Below are 19,926 nucleotides of genomic sequence, written 5' to 3' on the forward strand. Positions count from 1 at the left end.
CAATTATAAATATATTTCATTACATCTAAATAACATAATACATCTAAATAAAATATCTTAATATCACCATAGAGAATAGTTTAAGAACATGAAATATATTTTCTCTCCCTTTTTCTGTGCGTACCGCGTTAACACTAATATAATATATAAATAAATCAACAAGAAGAAATAGACATAGTACTAAAAAATCATTAAATTTTACTCTCTTTTTCAAGGCAAATCAATCAGTCTTATAGAACCCTCAATTAGAACAAAATGATTGTATTATTTAAAGGTATATATATATATATATATATATATAACCACAAGTTCAGTATTAACAAGATATATAGTTTTAGCGCAAAACTAACTCTGTGGGATGTATGCCGTGTACATCGATGAGTGTTTTTTAGAACTTTCAACGTTGTAAAATATTTACAACAAGAGAATACATTAAAATATAGTTCACCTATTTTTAAATACTATAGGATGTGTTTTATATTTATCCAAATATATATACACACTGAACAAACAATTTTAAGAAAATGATGGAGTTTTAAACCACAGTCTTATGATTGTAGCATAAATCAACATCTCTCTTATTTTTGAATCTTATTTAACGCTACGCGAAATATGATGAAGATGTAATCACTTGATCATCTTGTATACAAACTATGTCTAAAGTATATATATACATTATATGTATATATATTACATTTTCTTTAGAAATACTGATCTCTTTCACTAGTCTGTATATTCTTCCTTCTTCGTTCTTTCACCTTAATTTCTATTTTAGCACGTAGGTGATAAACGCGTATTTTGCTAGGACGTTCCCGTTCGCGTTCTAACTTTATCCTTCAGATAGTTGGCCACCTGTGTCTGTGAGTGCCTAATAGCTAATTGAAGGGGCGTGATACCTTCTTGATTCATGAGTAAAGGATCCGCTCCTGCACCTACCAGCTGTCTTGTAACAGTCATTTGTCCTGTTAATGCTGCTGCATGCAGTGCACTTTCACCATTCTGAAACAGTAATTATCTTTTGTAATTTTAAATGAACTATAACAAACAGAACACATTATCATTAGAATTATTATACCCTACAGTATCTAACATAGATATATTTTTCATAATTGTTTATAAATTATTTTTGTAATTTTTGTTAAATATTATATATTGAGTGTGATTTTTATAGATTTGTCGAGAATTTTGAGTTTCAGTTTAAGAGACACTTGTACTTACTGGAAGAATACCAAGAGATGGACGGTACTTGAGTAGCTCGCCTACAACAGCGGTATGACCCTTGTGAGCCGCCTTGAATAGCGGAGTCGCGCCATCCTATAAAAGAAAACACTCTACACCAACCATTCTTTTGAAAAGTCGATTCCAGCTTCCTCTCTTTGTCCGATTATTCTCGACTTACGTGTCTGGTGGCATCGACCTTCGCACCAGCTTTCAAAAGCCTCCTCACAACGTGATCGTGTCCCATTTGCGCTCCTATCCATAAAGGCGTGGCACCATCGGTTCTTGCCGCGTCCGTTTTTGCCCCATGCTCCAGAAGAACCTCTAGGATACGTAAGTGGCCATTTTGAGCGGCGATGAATAATGCCGTGGCCCCATCCTACAAATATTAAGCAAATTGTTACCTTTTTTTCTTTTTTTAATTCGGTAGTCGCTAACTATACGTTAGGAATAATTCTTCTACATTTGATAAACGACATTCTTTATCGTAAAAGTCCAACCAAACCAGCTCACCTTCATGTAAGCGTTCGGATTGGCGCCTCTTTCAATCAGTCCCTCAACAACATCTAGGTGACCGCACTGGCACGCGACAAAAAGTGGGGTACCGCCGTCCTGCAATCGCAACCAGAAATTGTCGAACGTTTCCATTTCACCTGGCTACACGATACTCTTTACTACAGTACAACTTACTATGCTGCAAGAGTCGACGATGGAACCGTGCTCCAACAAAAGGCTGGCGATGTCCATGTAGCCACCTTGAGCGGCGAAGAACAACGCCGTGGTACCCGTCTAAAAATAAAAAGTAATACAGTGTAAAAGATTTGAGTAGGATGTCGAGGCAATTGTATAAAGTGCCAGAAAGCTTCCCGAATTTTATGGCACGGAGAGAAGACATACGATCTATCTAAGATTACTGTTTTGCTACTTCTGTAAACAGAGTAGAATACGTTAGAGTAGAATAAAATATAGAAATAACTTGGGTACAAAGTGTTACAATATCATCAATGTTACAATACTAAAGTTTGTTTTGCTGTAATTAAAAATATCTACAAGAATCGACTGTAGGATTCATAAAAACGTAAAATCGTAGCTTTGTCTATAAAACTTGACTGAATATACTATTTTTATTGTCTGTAGAATGCTCGGGGGTATTGACAAAAAGAAAAGAGAACAACGATTCCCAAAAAAGTATATCGATATCGATTATCGGAGTACGAAGAGAAAGCTGAAAATAGAGATTGTCGAAGAAACAATAAAACGCTTCTACACTTTCGAAAGTGGTAATAATAATAACTACGTAAATTCCAGAATATCAATGTATTCCAAAAGTGTTTAAAAGATATATATATATATATATATATATATATATATATATATATATATATATAACTGAATAATTAGTAGCACATTCGGTGTTCAAATGTCACATCCTTCTCAAGTTCCGCATGAATAACCCATGAATTTTTCATTTTATTATCCCTGATGAGACGCGCCTTTCTACCTGTATATATTCAGACCGAATTTATTATTACTATCGCCAGCTCCTTCTGTGATGGTGATACCTACGGATAATTGACAGCGAGAGCGACATCCTGTCGCCTTTGCCGCGACACAGTACCTATTATAATACGCCAGATATGTCCTTCCTGCGTTTATGAAGAACTGATACCTGACTGTTTATTTAATGTCTTCAGAACAATTAATGTACTATCGATTGAACTCTATTCTGATCGTAATAGAATATTTCTATCATTGTAACGTAAGATTCCAACATCCGCTGATGATTTACAAAGAGAGCAATTAGAGGATAAATGCCGGATCCGAATAACCGAATAAAAAGAGAGCGATTTCGAATCGAATATCTATCCATTGGTAAAGGAGAGAAAGTACTGGTGTGCGTTTCGAATATCCACGAAAGGAACAGCATGTGTTCAGACCGATGCAAACCGAACCTGTTCAAATGTCAGCTATATGTATATGCACTTTCACTGACGTTGTTTCATTGCCTTGAAGTATCGATAATCGCTGCCGAAAAAACTAGGTATCTCGATCGATTTGTTGTTCGAATTAGGCTATGTTCCCCTTTTTCGTTGCATGTACATACATGTATTTAGTTTATGGTTCTATATAGAGAAATTACCACAGTGTTCTAGGTGCACACTTGCACATGTTTCACGGAGTTCCAATGTTTCCTCAAGCATATCAATCCAAGAGACATAATACCTATCCATTACAAACCGCAGAAATTCTATAACGACGATCAACCTGTCTCTAGTCACGGTAACAGTCGCCGTCGTGGTTGAATATTTTTTACTCCACTCAACCTGCATTCGATCACGCGTACATACGTCATAGTCGAGGATCTTGGGAATGATATACTATTCCAGTTCTTAACGACTTATGATTAAATACTACAGTCATACTAATCTGAGCTCTCGTGCACGATTGAATTAATATTGTTAGTGAAATTTTACGAGTTATCAACACCGATACTCGGTAATAACAGAACAGAAATCGTACATGAAAATTTTATAAATGTTGTTACTTGTAAATTCGCAAATATCGACAACCTATCGTGTAAAAGAATCCTGCTGATGATAAATGTTCAAACAATTTTCAAAATTAAGAACTCCAGGTTCATTTTATAGAAATTAATCTTTAGTAAGGGTCAAACTTGAAGGTAATTCGGCACTATCAACGATTCCCGAGAAATACACTTATCAAACGATTATCTGGTGCTGATTTCGTAAAACAAGAATCTGCAAGTACAAATACAGATGTAGGAATCCTGCGGTGTAAGTAACGGGCGTAAAGTAGGACGAGATAAAAGGTCAAAGTTATTTTTGATACCAGTCTAAACCTCCTTTGCCCTGTAGTTTAATTAATTTGTTGAATCTACTGCGGGCGAACGCGGTAATTAGTGGCAAATGGTGCATGGTACCTGCGGCGCGTATTGCACCCTGGTCCCCGGTAGATGATGATCGTATCAATGAATGCGTGCCGCTCAAAACGGAGAGGATGCTCGGACGGATGATGGGCATCGCCGATTTATAATGGACTTATTACTTCCTGCGCGCAATTTGCTTTCCAACGCACGCTACTTTATCGCGCTTGCCGTATTTATGCGATACAACACGCTTTCGCGTGCTACGAGCTTGATAGCTTATTTGAAATTCTTATGAAGCGCCGGCGAAGTTTGGAAAATTTCCGTCAGATCAGTATGTTCGGGAATCTCGAAGAAACGACGAACGTATCGTTGTATCGATAACATATGTACCGATGATCTTTTCCGTGTGAAAATAAACGGTTCCTGAAGAAACAAATATTTGAAAATTGGAAACTTTCAATCTCTTTCATCTTCCTAGTATTCTTTCGTTTTTATGAGCGATAAAAATTGAGAGTAATAGTTTCGGGAACTCATGACTCAGATAATAGGTATCTGGGCCAATATATATGAACAAGATAAGATTACGATAAGTCAGCCGTGTTAGATACCAGATCTTTAGTTTCGGAATGCACTCTTAAGTTTAAGCCTTCGTAAATTAAGCCAAAAAATAATATTTCGTAGAAGGGAATCTAACTACGGAAATCTCTTCACGGGTGGAACATAACCTTAAATTAAGAAAGAAATATTTCTGATACTGGATCGAATTAGTGAAGCCAGTTTGACCAGCATTTGAAAACGAAAACATTGATAGAGGATGCAACGTAGAATGCACGAAACTCGATATTCGAGTAACAAGATATTTGCTGCTAGCCACGAAAAAGATTTGTTTGAACCGGTCGAAAGTCTGTTTCTTGAACGAGGCCAAACTTAAGGGATCAGTGTGTCACGAACGCCCACGCACGATTTTCAAGCTGATACCGGTAATTTGTGCAGAAGCCGCGTTTAGACGCGCTGCACGTGAATCGTTCTACGCGGCTGGTCGCACATTACGGCAGACGTCGCTGCTAAAATGTATTAGAAACACGCGAATTGGCGTATACCCGCGATGCAACCTATCATGCTTCGCTTCAGCAACCTTGAATGTGCTTATACACGGTATAAGTATACATAGGCGTATTTTATATAGGTATCTTATGCGCCAGCAGCGAAGCTATTTACGAGGGAAAAAATCGTCCGTTATATTCAGGTCGCGCTTTTTAGAAACTACAGAACGAGCTATGGTTAATTGACCGACGTTAATGAATTCGCGTTTGAGCTTTCGATGCTATCGGTTTCTTTTGTTGTACATAGTTTTCAACGTTCACTTTTGCTGACTTTTTGCGTTATTGCATATCTCCTTCGATTAAAAAAATAATCTTTAAACCGTTCGTCCTTTAACTACAAAATTTCTATAATTGAAATTGAAAATTAATAATAAGGAGAAATCAATCTTGATTAAGTTAGATTTTAGTTTAGTAGTCATCTATATGTCACCACACGTTTGTTATATGCTTTGAAGCACGTCAGCATGGTTAAGAGGAACGTGCTCGTCACGAATCACAATGCTTAATTAAAAAATCAGAGATAACCCTATTTTCTAATATGGAAAACGAAATAGTCACGCTGTTTGTTCGATTCGGGAGAAGGCTTTTCCAATCTCTAATATGAATTAGAAACTCGCCTATCGGCCAAATAATCGAGCGACTTAAGATCGCTGACTCGCAGAAATAACCAGAACGACTCGCGATTAATTGCGCCTCTCCCGCATTTATATTCAAGCATCTACTTTTCCTCGGTTGACTCTCCTCTCTCTCTCGATAATTAGAACCGATCAAGAATTCATCTAGATCACCGATAAACCGTTGGAAATCGATATCAATGGCAACCGAGTCTAGTTTTAGGTTACTGACTAAGCAAAGAGAGCTACTAGAGTAGGTGTCAATAAAAATAAATTCTGGAAGTGAAACTACGTGGCATCGTTTGTGTAACGGGTCAACACGCGTTTAGCTCGCATAACGCGCGTTTGCGTAATTCATCCTATACAACATCGTCGCTTGGTCTCGAATACCAAAAAAGGGTTTTTCGACCTCTTTTTACTTTTTTCCAGGCTACATCTCGAGTCACGTATTTGCAGGTCGATGTTTTTACACCTAAAGAAAGGAAGGACATACGGATATTATTTGGATTGTAAGAAATGTGAGAATTCATACGGATATTATTTGGATTGTAAGAAATGTGAGAATTCATACGGATGATAAATGATTTTGAGAATCGAATAAAAGTTTATATTAGAGTATCGGTAGGGAGGGAGGAAAGATTCGGAGAATGCACGTGGAAGAGTCGAGAGATTCGTACGAGAATCATCAAGGAGAAAGAAAGTTTTGAGAGTCATCGTTACACTGCGGATGTTTATGCATTTATGGAAAATATTAAGATGCAAAAATGTACATAAAAAATACATGTTAAAGGATGAAACAAGTCACTGCTTAGGTTTCATCTTTTTAATCATGTTCATCTGTAGCCATTGTTACCATTATGTAGGTACATATTTTTTAATAATTTCTTTTAAACGAAGCCGTTTCTACAACCAAATTCGTTTATACATTACCAAAGAAAAAAGATAACAAATAAACTAATAATCGCAATGACGACAGGTAGCTTGCATAAATTATCGATGATTTAGTTAATGAATCACGCGTTTAAGTATTCCTTCTAATTGAATGTTAAGCGGACATTCCGTGGCCGAAAATCGCGACAGTGTCCTGTGTTCCATTGGATTTGCATACAATACCGTGATCCTCGATTGCACCGAGAGTATACGTGGGCTCAGCGATAAATCGTCGCGAGCCACTTAAAAAAGGCCACTCGACCGCTTCCTGGTGCCTCGTGTTACAAGTTACAAGCGACGAGCTTTTTATGTCGCACAGACTTTCCAAGCTCTGTGTGAGTAGACCAAAGAAGATCGCGTCTTCTTTCGTTTCTATTTTCGAAAAAGTAGAGACTGTAGCAAGGTTACACACTTGTTTCTACTCCTAAACCAAGATTAATAATTATCGAGAATGTAACGTGATTTGTAAAAGTTTGTTTTATTATCGGATATGAGTAGAGTACGGTATCATCGTATGATAGGAATTAAGATAAAGGTAGAAACAGTATCAAAGCTAGTTACTTCGACGGAAATGAAATTAAATTCCGGAATACATATCGTAAATTTTAGATTTCAAATTTTCACGATAGTGAGATGCCGTGAAATTGGTTTTTCGGGAGTAATCGTGTTTGCATTTTACGCTCGTACTTTGCTCAAACCCCAATATCATGGTATACATCGTAAATATTGTTCTATTAGATTGCTTCGTAAGTTCTGTCTGCCAGAATCAGAGATAAATCTAATTTACAACATCCACTTATGTGAATACCTCTTTTATCAAAATCCTCGGATTTATATTTAAATAATTTATTTATTACACGCCATGTGTCGAGGCGGACAGAATTTATGCAGCACCCTAATATTTATAGAGCGCGAAGATAATAATTGTCTTTTTCTAATTTCCAATTATTAAAATTTTCTCCAGAATACTTTAACGAAACGACTTGTAATAATTTCTCCTAATTTACTAAGAAATCTAAAAGTTTAGGAAAAAGATTCACTCGACTACTAGATCACACAAGGGTCGAAGAGATCAATTGAAACTATAACTTTCTGTGGTCACAAAGAGTATTTCCATTCAGTGGGTAACGGGGTTGCCAGGACGTACACGTTCAGCGGGTTTCATTCATTCTTAGTTCATTCATGGGCCGGCTACGTGTACTCAGGACTTACCAGCCGTCTGGCATTAGGATCCGCCCCTTGTTGCAGCAATTCGGTGACCGCTTCGATGTGGCCTCCGGCGGCGGCCAATATTAAAGGAGTCGTTCCATCCTGAAAACAAATTACCTGGTTAATGATCTGTCAGTAACAATCATAATTAGATCGCGGATATCTGTGCATTTATAACAAATCGTAAAGTACATACATTTAGAAAATAAAACATTCTTTCATTCGAGTTGAAATTCCTTACGTGTACCTATCTGTAAGAATATGAATTTGCATAAAGATCCACAGATTTAATCCTAATAAACCAACGCAGAAATACTTAATGTTTTCTCTCCTTTCATTTTTAATCAAATTTATATCACAGAACTTGAATAAACTTAATTCAAGTGGTTATAAATTCATCTGTGCGCAGTCGCGCGCACCTCGATATGATCTCCATAATGAGGACTCCCCTGCATTGCTTTCTAATTGATTTGAACGGAGCAAGTATCGTGATTACTCTTACAAACCAGTATCATTAAACAGGCAATTAAGCGTCGTAAATCTGTCGTGTAACTCCTTCAGTATCTTACGCTTGTTTCAAACTGTCTCTACTTTCTGCACTTCTTTTATATATTTCCGGTGTGTCGAATCACGCGTCGTCGCTGCATCAGTAATTTAGTGCAATAACGCGGCGATTGTTAGTAAGGTTCCTCAATTGATGTAACGACCAATCGAGAAGGCCAATCCTTAATGACGCGATTAATTTAACCGATCGTCTGCAAATTAGCAAAGGAAAATGACTTAAGATATCCTTTAAATGGTAGTGGGCAAACGGAAACGGCGCCATGACATTTAAAAGAAGGTTAACGTTAAAACTGCTACTTCTCTTGATCAAATTCCAAATTCCCCCGAATATAGCGGGTTAAATTTGATCGTCTGCCAAAGTGGAACGAATATCCGTGCGTAATCCAATAAGCCACTTTTGAAACTAGAAATAACGTTATTTGAATTCCTTCTTTCAACGATGCGTCGTTATTTGCATAATGAAACGACAGATCGTCTCCCGGTAATTGATTTCCTACGGTATCTATTGGTTCGATGTCGATGATTTCGTAGATGCGTCAATGAGAACGAATATATCTTTCCTCTCTTGCACAATAAACTTATTATATAATAATATTAAGCAAATTGACAAATTACAAATTAATGGATTATAGATTTCTTCTTTTACAATTTTATAATCCTTCGTGAAATAGGTTAATATAGATAACTTAGAATTTGTAGGATTTGCTGGTAAGACTTAATTTCTGTTACTACCAAGCTCGTTAATGTTATGCAAAGATATTCTGACTTGCTGATAATTATTACTTGCGATCTGTAAAATTTTGTTAATAATATTACTTCAGTTGCGTAAGATGGTTTCGATTTACCTTATCTTTGCAATCGACATGGACGCGACCAGAATCGAGGAGAACTCGAAGACGCTTTGCATCGCCACGTGCCGCTGCCAAATGTAATTCTACGTCCCAAGGTGATTCTTTCTATAAACAGAGAAAGAAATAAAGATCGTTTTAAAATTAGAGCAATTTTTATTCTATACAACACCGGTCACTTTTTCTGATATTGTTTCTAATTCTACTTCGTTTCGTTTCCACGACTACTTTTACCAAAAGAATATTTTATGGTCCCCTGTCAACCACGTATCGATTAAGCAATCATAATTAGGGACGCTAGATGAAGTAAACTTGTTCGACTGTAACTGAAATCGCATTTTACGAAGCTATGCTCTGTGTTTCACAATTTCTCTCTCTGGTTTTCACGTGAAACTTTTCAATATTTTTAGAACACATACATACACACCTTTCGAATGTTGGTCTCAGCGAGAGCACCTATTAACGGAATTAATCGAAACAGAATGCTTATCCGTCATGTACGCCATGAAATCACGAAACGAGATCATAATTAAAATGTAAATCGACGGACAGAGTTGGCAAGCAAATATCGAGCAAACAAATTCTGCTCTCATGAGGTACTAAAAACATTCTGAAAAAGAGCGCGTATTATATTTCATTTAAAAGGCAGTTGTGCAAAACAAGTTCTACGTAAATAATTCCTTTATGCAATGGATAAATCATGTAAGTTTATCAAAGTGCAATGTTACGTTGTTTAGCATCACTAACTTATGTTTCTAGGTCATCTAATGTTAAGCGCGACAATCAATGCATAAAAAGATTTCCCGTGATCTTAATCGATCGCTACAATCTATGATCGTGACTATTTCAAATTATTTATTCATACATGTTATTTCAAATTATTCATTTATTCATGTTATATTCAAATATTGTAAAACCCATAATCGGTGTTTACTCGTTCGTAGAATAAACAGGACAAGGTGTTAGCAACTTATTGTACAGCTAAGAAGTGACATCAGTCCGCCATAAATTTCATCTGATCTCATCTAGTTTTATGTTCTTAAGCGTATACATGCCACGTAAAGGATCACGAGCAAAGTCATTTTTTATTAAACCTTTTTTTATTAAACATATATATTTTAATGGTAAATGATAATTTTCATGAATATGTAAATGATAAGCATAAAAAATTAATTACGTTTTTCTCGGAGAACGTACATTTTATCTTTTTCTGAAACGATGATTTCAATTTAAAATTCTAGAAACAATATTTCAAATCTAAACCTTTTGCTCGATTATCCGAAGTTGCTTCTTCGAGTATAAAAAAATTGTATACGTGCGATTTATTAGCTGTATCATACAGTATCTTCGAAATTACATTAAAACAGTAATTTCTGTTTATTTCGAATTGCATACGAAAACGTGGCATGCAATGTTTCATTCAAAACATATCGATATAGTAAATTGCATACATTGGGTAATGAGTGAAATATAATTGAATTTTAACAGAAAAAAGCTCACCTTCATAGACATGTTCGATGAACACGTGTAGCTGGTACTGACGCAATTAACGTTTTGTTGTTATTATGAGAAAAAATATAAGCGCACTTAACGTTAATGTTGTAATTGCATCGCAGTGCATCGAGCATACTTTCGGCTAGATATCATGTGTTATCTTTAATTGTAATATGTATATAATAAACGGTACATGTTTTAACATCGGACACACTTTCGTATCACAGTCTGTTTAAACACGCGCAACAGAACATTAACACACCTCACCGTGTTTACGAAATACAAAGGCACATCATAAAAGCATCATAATTTACCGGATGACTTCAAGTCACCGAATGCCCGATGGAACTATACGACAGTAATATAGACAAGGAATATTTCCTTCGATGTCCGCTTGGCGGCGATACTTGTCACGCGCAATTTTTTTTGCTCGTTTTTATCTTTAATTGGAATATAGATATATCGCATTATATATTTAATTTTCCTCATTATAAATATTGCTATTTTATAAAAATATTTTATTCTTTTATTGCTTTGTAAAGAAATATTACGAGTCATTTCATATGTTACTTTGTTATATTAATTATATTATATAATCGATTGAATGTTTATATTGTTTCCAAATATTATGTTTACATTCATAAAAACTATAAAATTAATATCAGATTAATATGTATTCATATGGATGTATTAGAAATATATTTGAATCTCTAGAAATATATAGAGACTTATTGTCAATGTTGGTAAGCGTGATTTTAGTTTCTGGCATATATGCGTACAGTTGTCGGAAAAGTTCTTTTGCGTACGGAGCCATTTTACCTTGCACATTTAGCAATCAAAAGTAAGAATATATCTTAATTTAAAAGCTCCTAGTGTTATAATTCTGTGCAAAACATAGTGTATATTATATATTTTAAACTCTGTTACAGATATAAAAATGGAGAACGACAACGGAGTACTTGTTGACTTGTACATACCAAGAAAATGGTATGTGATACACGTGGATTGCTGCTTTTAATAATATAACAATGTCCTTTAAATAAAAAGTGCAAATATAGCTATAAATTAACGTTAAATGGGCTATAAATCTTATATAAATTGTATTTTATAGCTCATCGAGTAATCGTATCATTCATGCCAAGGATCATGCATCTATTCAATTAAGTATTGCTGATGTTGATCCTGAAACTGGACGCATGACTGACTCTCAAAAGATGTATGCAATTTGTGGCGCTATTCGTCGTATGGTACGTTATTTACTGTTGTACTAATTATTGGTAGAAATTAGCATTTTTTTAAATAGCTGCTTTCTTAATTTTTTCAGGGTGAATCTGATGATTGTTTGGTACGACTTGCAAAAAATGATGGTATATTACCAAAAAATTTTTAATCTATGATAATTATTTTATTCTTTCAATAAAAATATAAAAAAAACTAATACAATGTGTATTACTGAATCAAACTGCTAACTTCCATTGTACATATAATTTTATGAAAGTTTTATTATATATATCATTTATTATATAATTTGTACATAGAGTTTTACATATGAAATAATGGATCATTATATACATATATATGATACAGAAAGATAAATTTTTAGATATTTCATGCTTGTTACGATGGAATAACTTTTTTCGCTAGTTCCGTTTAAAAAATTATGTATGCAATGATTATATAAAAATAAAAATCATTTTAAAAAATATAGTTACATATGTCAAAAAAGTATGATTTCAAATATTAATATTTAACTGCATTTAACAAAAACATTTACAAATGTTTTAAAATATATATCCGTTTTAAACTTTGTATTATGCATGTAACGCCTCGAATAATAAGAGATAGTATAAATTCTTAAATATTTCGAAGATTTATCTAATATTATTTTAAGGACGTATATAGTATAAGTATAGTCTTGATCGATTACCATATTGTTTTAAAATATCAATTTATCACACACGAATTATTATTATAATTGTTGGTAATCAAAAATTAGTGTACAATACTTTTTTTATTGTTTTTAATGTTTTGAAATTTTTAATATATTTGCGAGATTAAACAGTACATCTATTAAATGAGTAAAAATATTTCATGATTTTGTGCATATGTCCCTCATATCATAATTGGGAAAATATGGAAACTTGTAAGTATTCAATACACTTTAATTCTAAAAAATATTTCTGTTATATTATATTAGTATCATTTATTGGGAACTTCATCTTCAAGCATGAATATTGTTAAAATGTGATGGAACTGATTTGGAACTAACATGTCAGACATATTACCCTGAGTATATTCTATTGATACCATCTTTCGATTTTTATCAGTATGATTATTATATTGTATGATTAGGCCAATAGATTTATATATATTTAAAGATTAATAATTTTGAAAGAATAATTAATTCTTAATCACATTTGCAGTAAAATTTTATCTTTAAAGTAAATTAGTACATAATATTGCTTATTAAAAAAAGAAAAAGCAATAATATTAAAGATATAAAGGACTAAACGTTTTTTATATCTGTAATTTCGGAATCAATAAAAAATATAAGAGTAATACCAAGTAAAATTTAGATGCTACTTGAATTACTGCATTGAAACATTATATTATAATTTTTTTTTAAATTCATGTTAACTACTATTTTCTTACAAAAATGTATTTTGCACATTACAAACCTATCTTTTAACTAAGATTTATTTATCTAATTGCAATGAATGTAGAAATTTCCTTAGGAAACGAAATTACTGGTCAATTATTCAAGGCAATCTATAACTTTATAAATTTTACATATATCTTACACTATTCTCGTAAACAGTTAAACCTGCGTATCAAACATTTAACACAGGAGTGTCTGATAAGGAATGAACGCGATTAAACCTACGATTTTTTAAAGTTGTAATCGATTCTGAAAGATCTGCTCTTTTACTAAAAAAATCAACTATAGCTTGACCTGTTAAGGCAGATGCCAAGAACTGTTCGACACTTATTGACCAATCTGGACCAGTAGATGCAACTACATTTGACGGATTCCCATTGCGATCATGTGACTAAAAATCATGTTTTATGTACAATTTATAATATACTCTAAGATAACTTACTTAATATAAATAATATGTTACCCGTTCCACAGCTGGAGGTGTTTGTTGAACAGCAATAGCTGCCAAAAGTAAACTGTCTTCAGACTCATCTCGACCGACGTAAAACTTTTTACCAACATCGCCTAATTGGAGTAAAAGCGTACCTGTATGTAAGGAAAATGTTTTTTATTTAATATGGATTCAAGTAGTAATAGCACTTTGATATGTGTGTAATTTACCTATTGAAGCTATACAATGGTAAGTTTCTTGTTCTTCTGGTTGTGCAGGGAACATGTCATAAAGAGTTTTCCATAATGCAATGAAATGTCTTTGTGACATTTTTGGCACAGTTTTAAGATCCAGTGGGCTGTCTTTGGATGCTATCATGGAGCGTAAGCTTCCCATGCTTTGAACTTCCCATGATTGATCTCCCTGGCTGGTCAAACTTGTCGACCGAGATAAAGTACCGATACTCGGTTCTTCCGCTAAACTAACTGGCATTTCTAAAGAAGCAACGCTTTGTTCCATACTGTCAAAAAAATCTGTAGCTTCTGCTGCTACTTCAGCACCATCTAATATTGATATGTTTAACTTGTCTAAAGTAACAATAAACAGATTCTTATTATAATGCTTTTAATTATAAAATAATATTTACCAGAATGCGTTGGCGATTCGAAATCAACAGGTGTAAGTAATGGTGGTAAGTGCAGAGTATATAAAAGTTTTAATCTTTGTGTTAAATCTGCAGTTGCGGTCATACCAATCGCTTGTACTAATTCCCGAAAGTTCAGTAGTCCATCACGATTACGATCCATTAACTGATATACAATACTACTTATGAACATTTTCTGTATTTGCTTGATCTTATTCAATAAAACTAACATACACATGGATGTTAATTCTCTAATATTATCTATTATTTTTCATAATTTTCTTTTTTTGTTATAAATAACTACACTTAAAAGTAGAAAATTATTTTGTAAAATTCGATTAACTTACACGAAATAATCGGGCGGCAAGAGATTCAGCTTGACTACATTTTCCCCATGGAGACAAGCCACCAAATAATATCCTAAATAGTTCAAAATCTACTTTATATGCCTCATAAGGTGGCTGTGTTGGATCATAACGATCAGGTTCAGATTTTCGTTGGCTCATTAATTCTTCTCTTACTAAACTTAACAAATCCTAGATAGTGATAACATTGTTTTTTAAGCATTTGTGTTTTCTGAACGTATACTTTCTTAAATATATTAATACCTGCAGTTCTTCCATTGTCATATATTTGTCAACAATAACACTTCTAATTACATTTTTCTCGATTCCATCTTCCAAACTTTGAACTACCCTAAGCCTGTGTTTTAAACGAAGTCTTTCTATTCCACCAATAGTCAAAGATCCATATCTTGAATATGCTTCATATATTAAAGTCTGAACAGATATACTCTAAAATAATAAATACAAATAAAATCATGAATCTCCGTAAATATAACAAATGCATAAAAGCGTTTTTACTCTATTAGGAGCAGCACTATCAACTGGTCTAGGAAGTATAAGTCCTTCATCATTGAATACACCCCCAAGGTAATCTGTTAATAACTGCATTGCTTCACCATCGTCACAGCAATTTAACAATTTATCCTGATTCCACTCCAGTACTGTCAATGCTATCTGACACAGGAAGAAAGACCTGTTTACTTCAAATTTCTTCTGTATGTATTTTATTCTGTATTCATTAGAAAGGATATCAATAAAATTCAATATCTTCGCTAATAAAAAATAATTAAGGAGCTAAAAACAAAATATATGTACATAAAATATGTTATACCTGGAAAATTACTTTCGCTCCATCATAGAAAAAGCAATCCATTATATTTACTGCGCTACTAGTTGGCATAACGCTTAAAAATATGGTTAAGAACCATGAAAGTGATATAACTTTAATGAGACCAAGTTCCTGCAATCTAGCATGTAAAGTTGGTAAGTGTTCAGCAGCTAGCTCTTCTAAAAGACCTTGGTCAACAAGAGCACCGACTACTCTTCTGTCATAATAATCAGGTAATAACGATTCACATACATTACATAACTGCCAGAAAGCAGATTCTTCTGAACAATAGATCAATAGAACTGAAGCCACTATATTCATGGCCTGACAATAGCCTGTTTTAAGACAATTAAGATTAAATAATTTTTGAAAACTTTATAATGATAAATTTTACGAATAAAATTTTTACCGATTTGTGGATTTTTCCAAGCGTATGCAGAAAGAACTCTTCTTAAAGCGCTGATTCCAGTGTCAGATTGAAATGCTGGATGCTCGGGTAAAGAACGATGCAAATCTCGTTCTATTTCTTCATTTGCTTGACAAGACTTACCCAATGATTGGTCAACTAACGATTTATAAAGTCCTGGATTCATTACCATTTCGTTTAACGCACCTAGAAATAAATTGAACTATGTTATATCATTCAATTATATGGTAATTATTATATTGACTGCATTACCTGAAAAGGTAAGCCAAACTTCTCCTCTAAGAGACTGTGGTATACCCTGGATTATAAGTTTTGCTGTCTCTGTTGTTCTGTACATTGTAATACCTCTACCATACTCTGCAAAATGGAGTTCCCATTGTTTTTCTTTAGCTTCTTGTTTTAGTGTCGCTTCATTGCTTAATGGAGCTTTAAACAGAGTCATTAATGGTGGTTGTGGTTTCCAGTCATTAGCGGTTTTAGTTTCCCCATTGCTGCTATCACTATGTAAACTATTATGAAAAAATGCGTGATCGACGCTCCTATTTGAAAATATATTAATTACTATATAGATATATTACATATTAAATTGTATGGTCAAAACTAAAAATATTAAGTGGAAACTTACAAATTTGATAGTTTAGATTTTGCTAATAATTCAGATATTTTCTGAACAACAAAATCTCGATCGTGAATCTGAGCAAATAAAAACGACGATCGAGCAGTTGTTACTAGAATAGATTTGTCTATTCCTGTACTAGTTGACTGATTTTCAGCTGGTTCAATAAGCCTTACTTCTCTTAAAGGTATAACTAAACTTACTAATCCTCTTACCTACAATGAAATGGATATTGAACTACGTAATTAAACATAAATTTATACATATTTACATTTATTTAAAATAATCAATATATTTACTCTGCTTTCAAAACAAAGGTAATTCTGGGAAAGAAATATTTTTCCCCAGGCATATCTTTTATTGTATGGTGTCCATAATGTTGCATCAATACTACCATCTAATTTTTCATTTCCTGGTAGTCTGAATTGTAATCTATAAGCTTCAGAATGTGCTCTTGCATCAAGATCTCTTTTTAAAAAGGATGGTTTTTTAGGTACGTTTTTGCTGAAAATATAATTATCATTATAATCAATGTACACAAATTTTATTCAGAAACCTATAAGTGACTTCAAATACCTCAGTTTATTTAATAGTTCTCTATCCTCGTTAAAGCCACTTTTTTCATCTATAAGCCTAGCAAAAATAAAATAACATTAATTTATTGAGCACATTTTCTATCTATACTCTTACATTCTTATCTATTGCATATAAATAATATTACCTTTTCATAGCAATATTTGTAAGCTGCTCCATTAACGAATATGTGTCTGATTTATGAAGAAACATTGAAAAATAATGCTGCAAATGAAATAAAATATTGAATGCTACAGATAGTGTAATAATATAAATAATAAACAATCACAATATCTTATTTACCTCTTTATTGTCTCTAGTTACAACACGTATACTATCTGGAAATAAGATGGAATTAGTTTTGCTTAATTCAGTAATGTCTGCCCATCTTATAATTAATTTTGTTTCTCTTGCCAATATATAGGCATAAAAACACATATGATTTATTGATAAATATAACCACCCCTGTCTAGGCAAACGAGATTTCCAGTAACTAAAAAGATACAGCGTTATGAGATTTTCTAAATTTTATTGAAATTTTATATACTTTTAAGTTAATTATACAAGTACCTGCATGAATAATAATTGACCAATTTATCTTCTTTTGGTATATTGAAAAGTTGATGAAATTTAAAAGATACGGTTTTAAATGATTCTGGATCTTCTTCTGTGGATAATATAGACTTCAATAATACTATACAAAAATTTTATTTTTTGATCAATTTCTCATAATAACTTACCGTCAGCAAATTGACAGTCTGGTATATTATTTGCAATAATAGATTGTATTTTACAACAAACAAATTCAGTTATTTCTTCTTCAGTATCAAATGATGTTAATGTATCCATCAAGTTTGAGTGAAGCCATTCCCAATCTTGTAAAATTTCTTCATGTGTCAAGGAACATGCAACTGCTATAAGTTAAAAAAATTATTTTTAAAAGATTTTTATCTATAATAACAATTTCTTATATTAATATAATATGAAGAAACTATAAAAAATATAAGTATTTTATCTTATTGATTTATATTGAAATATTTTACCCCAATAAACTTCTGATGATGGCGTTTGATGTAATATTCTAAATGGTGGAGGTTTAGTGTCAAAAACGCTATCCAATGTCCCCACCAATATAGAAGTAAGGCCTTTTGTTTTTCCATGTCCTTTACGGCGTTGTAATACAAAATATACAGTTGCTTGTTCTGTTACCCTGCATGACAGAGACAACAAAATTCAAAGACAACATTCCTGTTTAAAAATCATTCTAACACGTGAGATAAATTCTGTTTATTTCAAAAAACATAATAAAAAAACTAGGTGTAATGTCAAAGTATTTTTAAAATACATAAAAGTGAAGTGTTATAAACTCAATTGTATGGTACATAAATCCTTTAAAGTAGAAACGAGTCATAAAAAATACAATAAAGATATGACAAATAAACTTCAGTAGTAAAGGCCACAATTTTATTGTGTAAACCATAATATTACAAAAAAAAGGCAACAACTTTACATAATTTTATATTTACATTTTTGTAAATATCTTTCACCTTTTTTCATTTATATTTTATTCATAAATTCATTTGTATTTTACTCATATCACCGAATGAGAATGAATTAATGTCATAGATAATAATTGACGATATGATTCTAATAAAGCGGATGTCTGTTATCGATAATAAACCATATACACCCTCCCACATACAATGTATTATAATTTATACTCCTACACTGCATGATGTATAACGTAAGAAAATACATCTAGCGATGATTTACGGTTCTAACGATAGTAACTCTAACTAACAAGATCTAACGGACACGTAACGTTTAATACCGTCAAATATATTTACGAGATGTAAACAAATAATATTATGTTAAATACAATACAAAAATGACAAATCAATTAAAAAAAGATAATTATTTTTCTGTTTAGACTAGTATATACATAAGCTCGTAGAACTCTGGCAAATAAATAAATGCTCGAAAATTACTTAAATCCTTGAGTGTACGTCTGTCAGCTGTCTTTGACGTACGATGTAAACAGTAATTGTAACGGAACATTGAACATCGTATACACGTATCAATTTACCAAAGAGCATTTGCCAGTAGAACCTCTTGTGGCTTCACCCACATATTGACCACTGTTCTTCCAGCACATATGGCACTAACGATACGAATTCAAGCACACTTTATCCAAGACACTAGCAAATTCGCCGTCTGGTCAGCAGAAAAAAATACTTGCCAAAGATAAATACTAACATGAACTCCACTACGAGTCGGTCGTTGTCAGCTGCGTCGATTCCTGCAATTTCGCCATATTCTCAATCTGAAATGTTACTAAATATTCAACATTCTTGTTTTACAAAAATTTCTTATCTTCTGAGAAACATTTTAACATTTCTTATATATTATACAAATTGAATAAAATATGATTATAAATAATATTATTGTGACATATAAATCATTATATCAAAATTTATAAATAAATAATTATGTAATTATTAAGTTAATATTATCTTTTACAATTATAATTGTTAACGT

General features: G+C 32.9%; 3 protein-coding genes across 6 annotated transcripts; 1 reads left to right on the forward strand and 2 right to left on the reverse strand.

Moving 5' to 3' along the window:
- Positions 1-124: 124 nt before the first annotated feature.
- LOC100646055 (ankyrin repeat domain-containing protein 29) lies at positions 125-11,217 on the reverse strand. 3 transcript variants are annotated; one of them, XM_020868668.2, is made up of 9 exons: positions 9,801-9,976; positions 9,371-9,481; positions 8,158-9,315; positions 7,965-8,063; positions 1,909-2,007; positions 1,732-1,830; positions 1,400-1,597; positions 1,219-1,314; positions 125-999 (listed from the first exon to the last, which is right to left on the reverse strand). In XM_020868668.2, exons 3-9 carry the CDS (start codon positions 8,173-8,175, stop codon positions 802-804), a joined length of 807 nt encoding a protein of 268 aa, XP_020724327.1. In that variant the 5' UTR covers positions 8,176-9,315; positions 9,371-9,481; positions 9,801-9,976; the 3' UTR covers positions 125-801. The 3 variants fall into 3 exon arrangements, with proteins under 3 accessions (XP_020724327.1, XP_048260319.1, XP_003394236.1); XM_048404362.1 differs by lacking the exon at positions 9,801-9,976 and adding an exon at positions 9,608-9,732; XM_003394188.4 differs by lacking the exons at positions 8,158-9,315; positions 9,801-9,976 and adding an exon at positions 10,874-11,217.
- Positions 11,218-11,585: 368 nt separating this feature from the next.
- Positions 11,586-12,305, forward strand: LOC100645904 (40S ribosomal protein S21). The gene is made up of 4 exons (XM_012320667.3): positions 11,586-11,708; positions 11,797-11,854; positions 11,979-12,114; positions 12,192-12,305. Exons 1-4 carry the CDS (start codon positions 11,639-11,641, stop codon positions 12,255-12,257), a joined length of 330 nt encoding a protein of 109 aa, XP_012176057.2. The 5' UTR covers positions 11,586-11,638; the 3' UTR covers positions 12,258-12,305.
- Positions 12,306-13,032: 727 nt separating this feature from the next.
- LOC100645705 (TBC1 domain family member 9) lies at positions 13,033-19,719 on the reverse strand. Of its 2 annotated transcripts, none has more exons than XM_012320666.3 (19): positions 19,645-19,719; positions 18,432-18,598; positions 18,129-18,302; positions 17,959-18,055; positions 17,692-17,881; positions 17,537-17,613; positions 17,392-17,448; positions 17,115-17,319; positions 16,825-17,030; positions 16,452-16,738; positions 16,182-16,385; positions 15,776-16,107; positions 15,463-15,618; positions 15,208-15,393; positions 14,947-15,135; positions 14,603-14,765; positions 14,187-14,519; positions 13,990-14,111; positions 13,033-13,917 (listed from the first exon to the last, which is right to left on the reverse strand). In XM_012320666.3, coding segments are annotated over exons 1-19 (3,366 nt in total). In that variant the 5' UTR covers positions 19,647-19,719; the 3' UTR covers positions 13,033-13,698. The 2 variants fall into 2 exon arrangements, with proteins under 2 accessions (XP_012176056.1, XP_003394234.1); XM_003394186.4 differs by lacking the exon at positions 19,645-19,719 and adding an exon at positions 19,475-19,638.
- Positions 19,720-19,926: the final 207 nt, after the last annotated feature.

The sequence above is a fragment of the Bombus terrestris genome, chromosome 3 (genome assembly GCF_910591885.1).
Source record: "Bombus terrestris chromosome 3, iyBomTerr1.2, whole genome shotgun sequence".
NCBI lineage: Eukaryota > Metazoa > Arthropoda > Insecta > Hymenoptera > Apidae > Bombus > Bombus terrestris.

Bases quoted from the DNA above. Each gene is read 5' to 3' on its own strand.
- LOC100645904 (XM_012320667.3), top strand. From the start codon at position 11,639: ATGCGTACAGTTGTCGGAAAAGTTCTTTTGCGTACGGAGCCATTTTAC. The intron at 11,709-11,796 runs GTAAGAATATAT...ACTCTGTTACAG, and splicing joins TGCACATTTAGCAATCAAAA to ATATAAAAATGGAGAACGAC. The intron at 12,115-12,191 runs GTACGTTATTTA...TAATTTTTTCAG, and splicing joins GTGGCGCTATTCGTCGTATG to GGTGAATCTGATGATTGTTT.
- LOC100646055 (XM_003394188.4), bottom strand. The intron at 8,064-9,370 runs GTAAATCGAAAC...ATTTGTTTTCAG, and splicing joins ATGTCGATTGCAAAGATAAG to GATGGAACGACTCCTTTAAT. The intron at 1,315-1,399 runs GTAAGTCGAGAA...TTTCTTTTATAG, and splicing joins AGGTCGATGCCACCAGACAC to GATGGCGCGACTCCGCTATT.
- LOC100645705 (XM_003394186.4), bottom strand. From the start codon at position 19,518: ATGTGGGTGAAGCCACAAGAGGTTCTACTGGCAAATGCTCTTTG. The intron at 17,031-17,114 runs GTAAATATATTG...ATTTCATTGTAG, and splicing joins ACCTTTGTTTTGAAAGCAGA to GTAAGAGGATTAGTAAGTTT. The intron at 16,108-16,181 runs GTAAAAATTTTA...GTCTTAAAACAG, and splicing joins TTGGAAAAATCCACAAATCG to GCTATTGTCAGGCCATGAAT.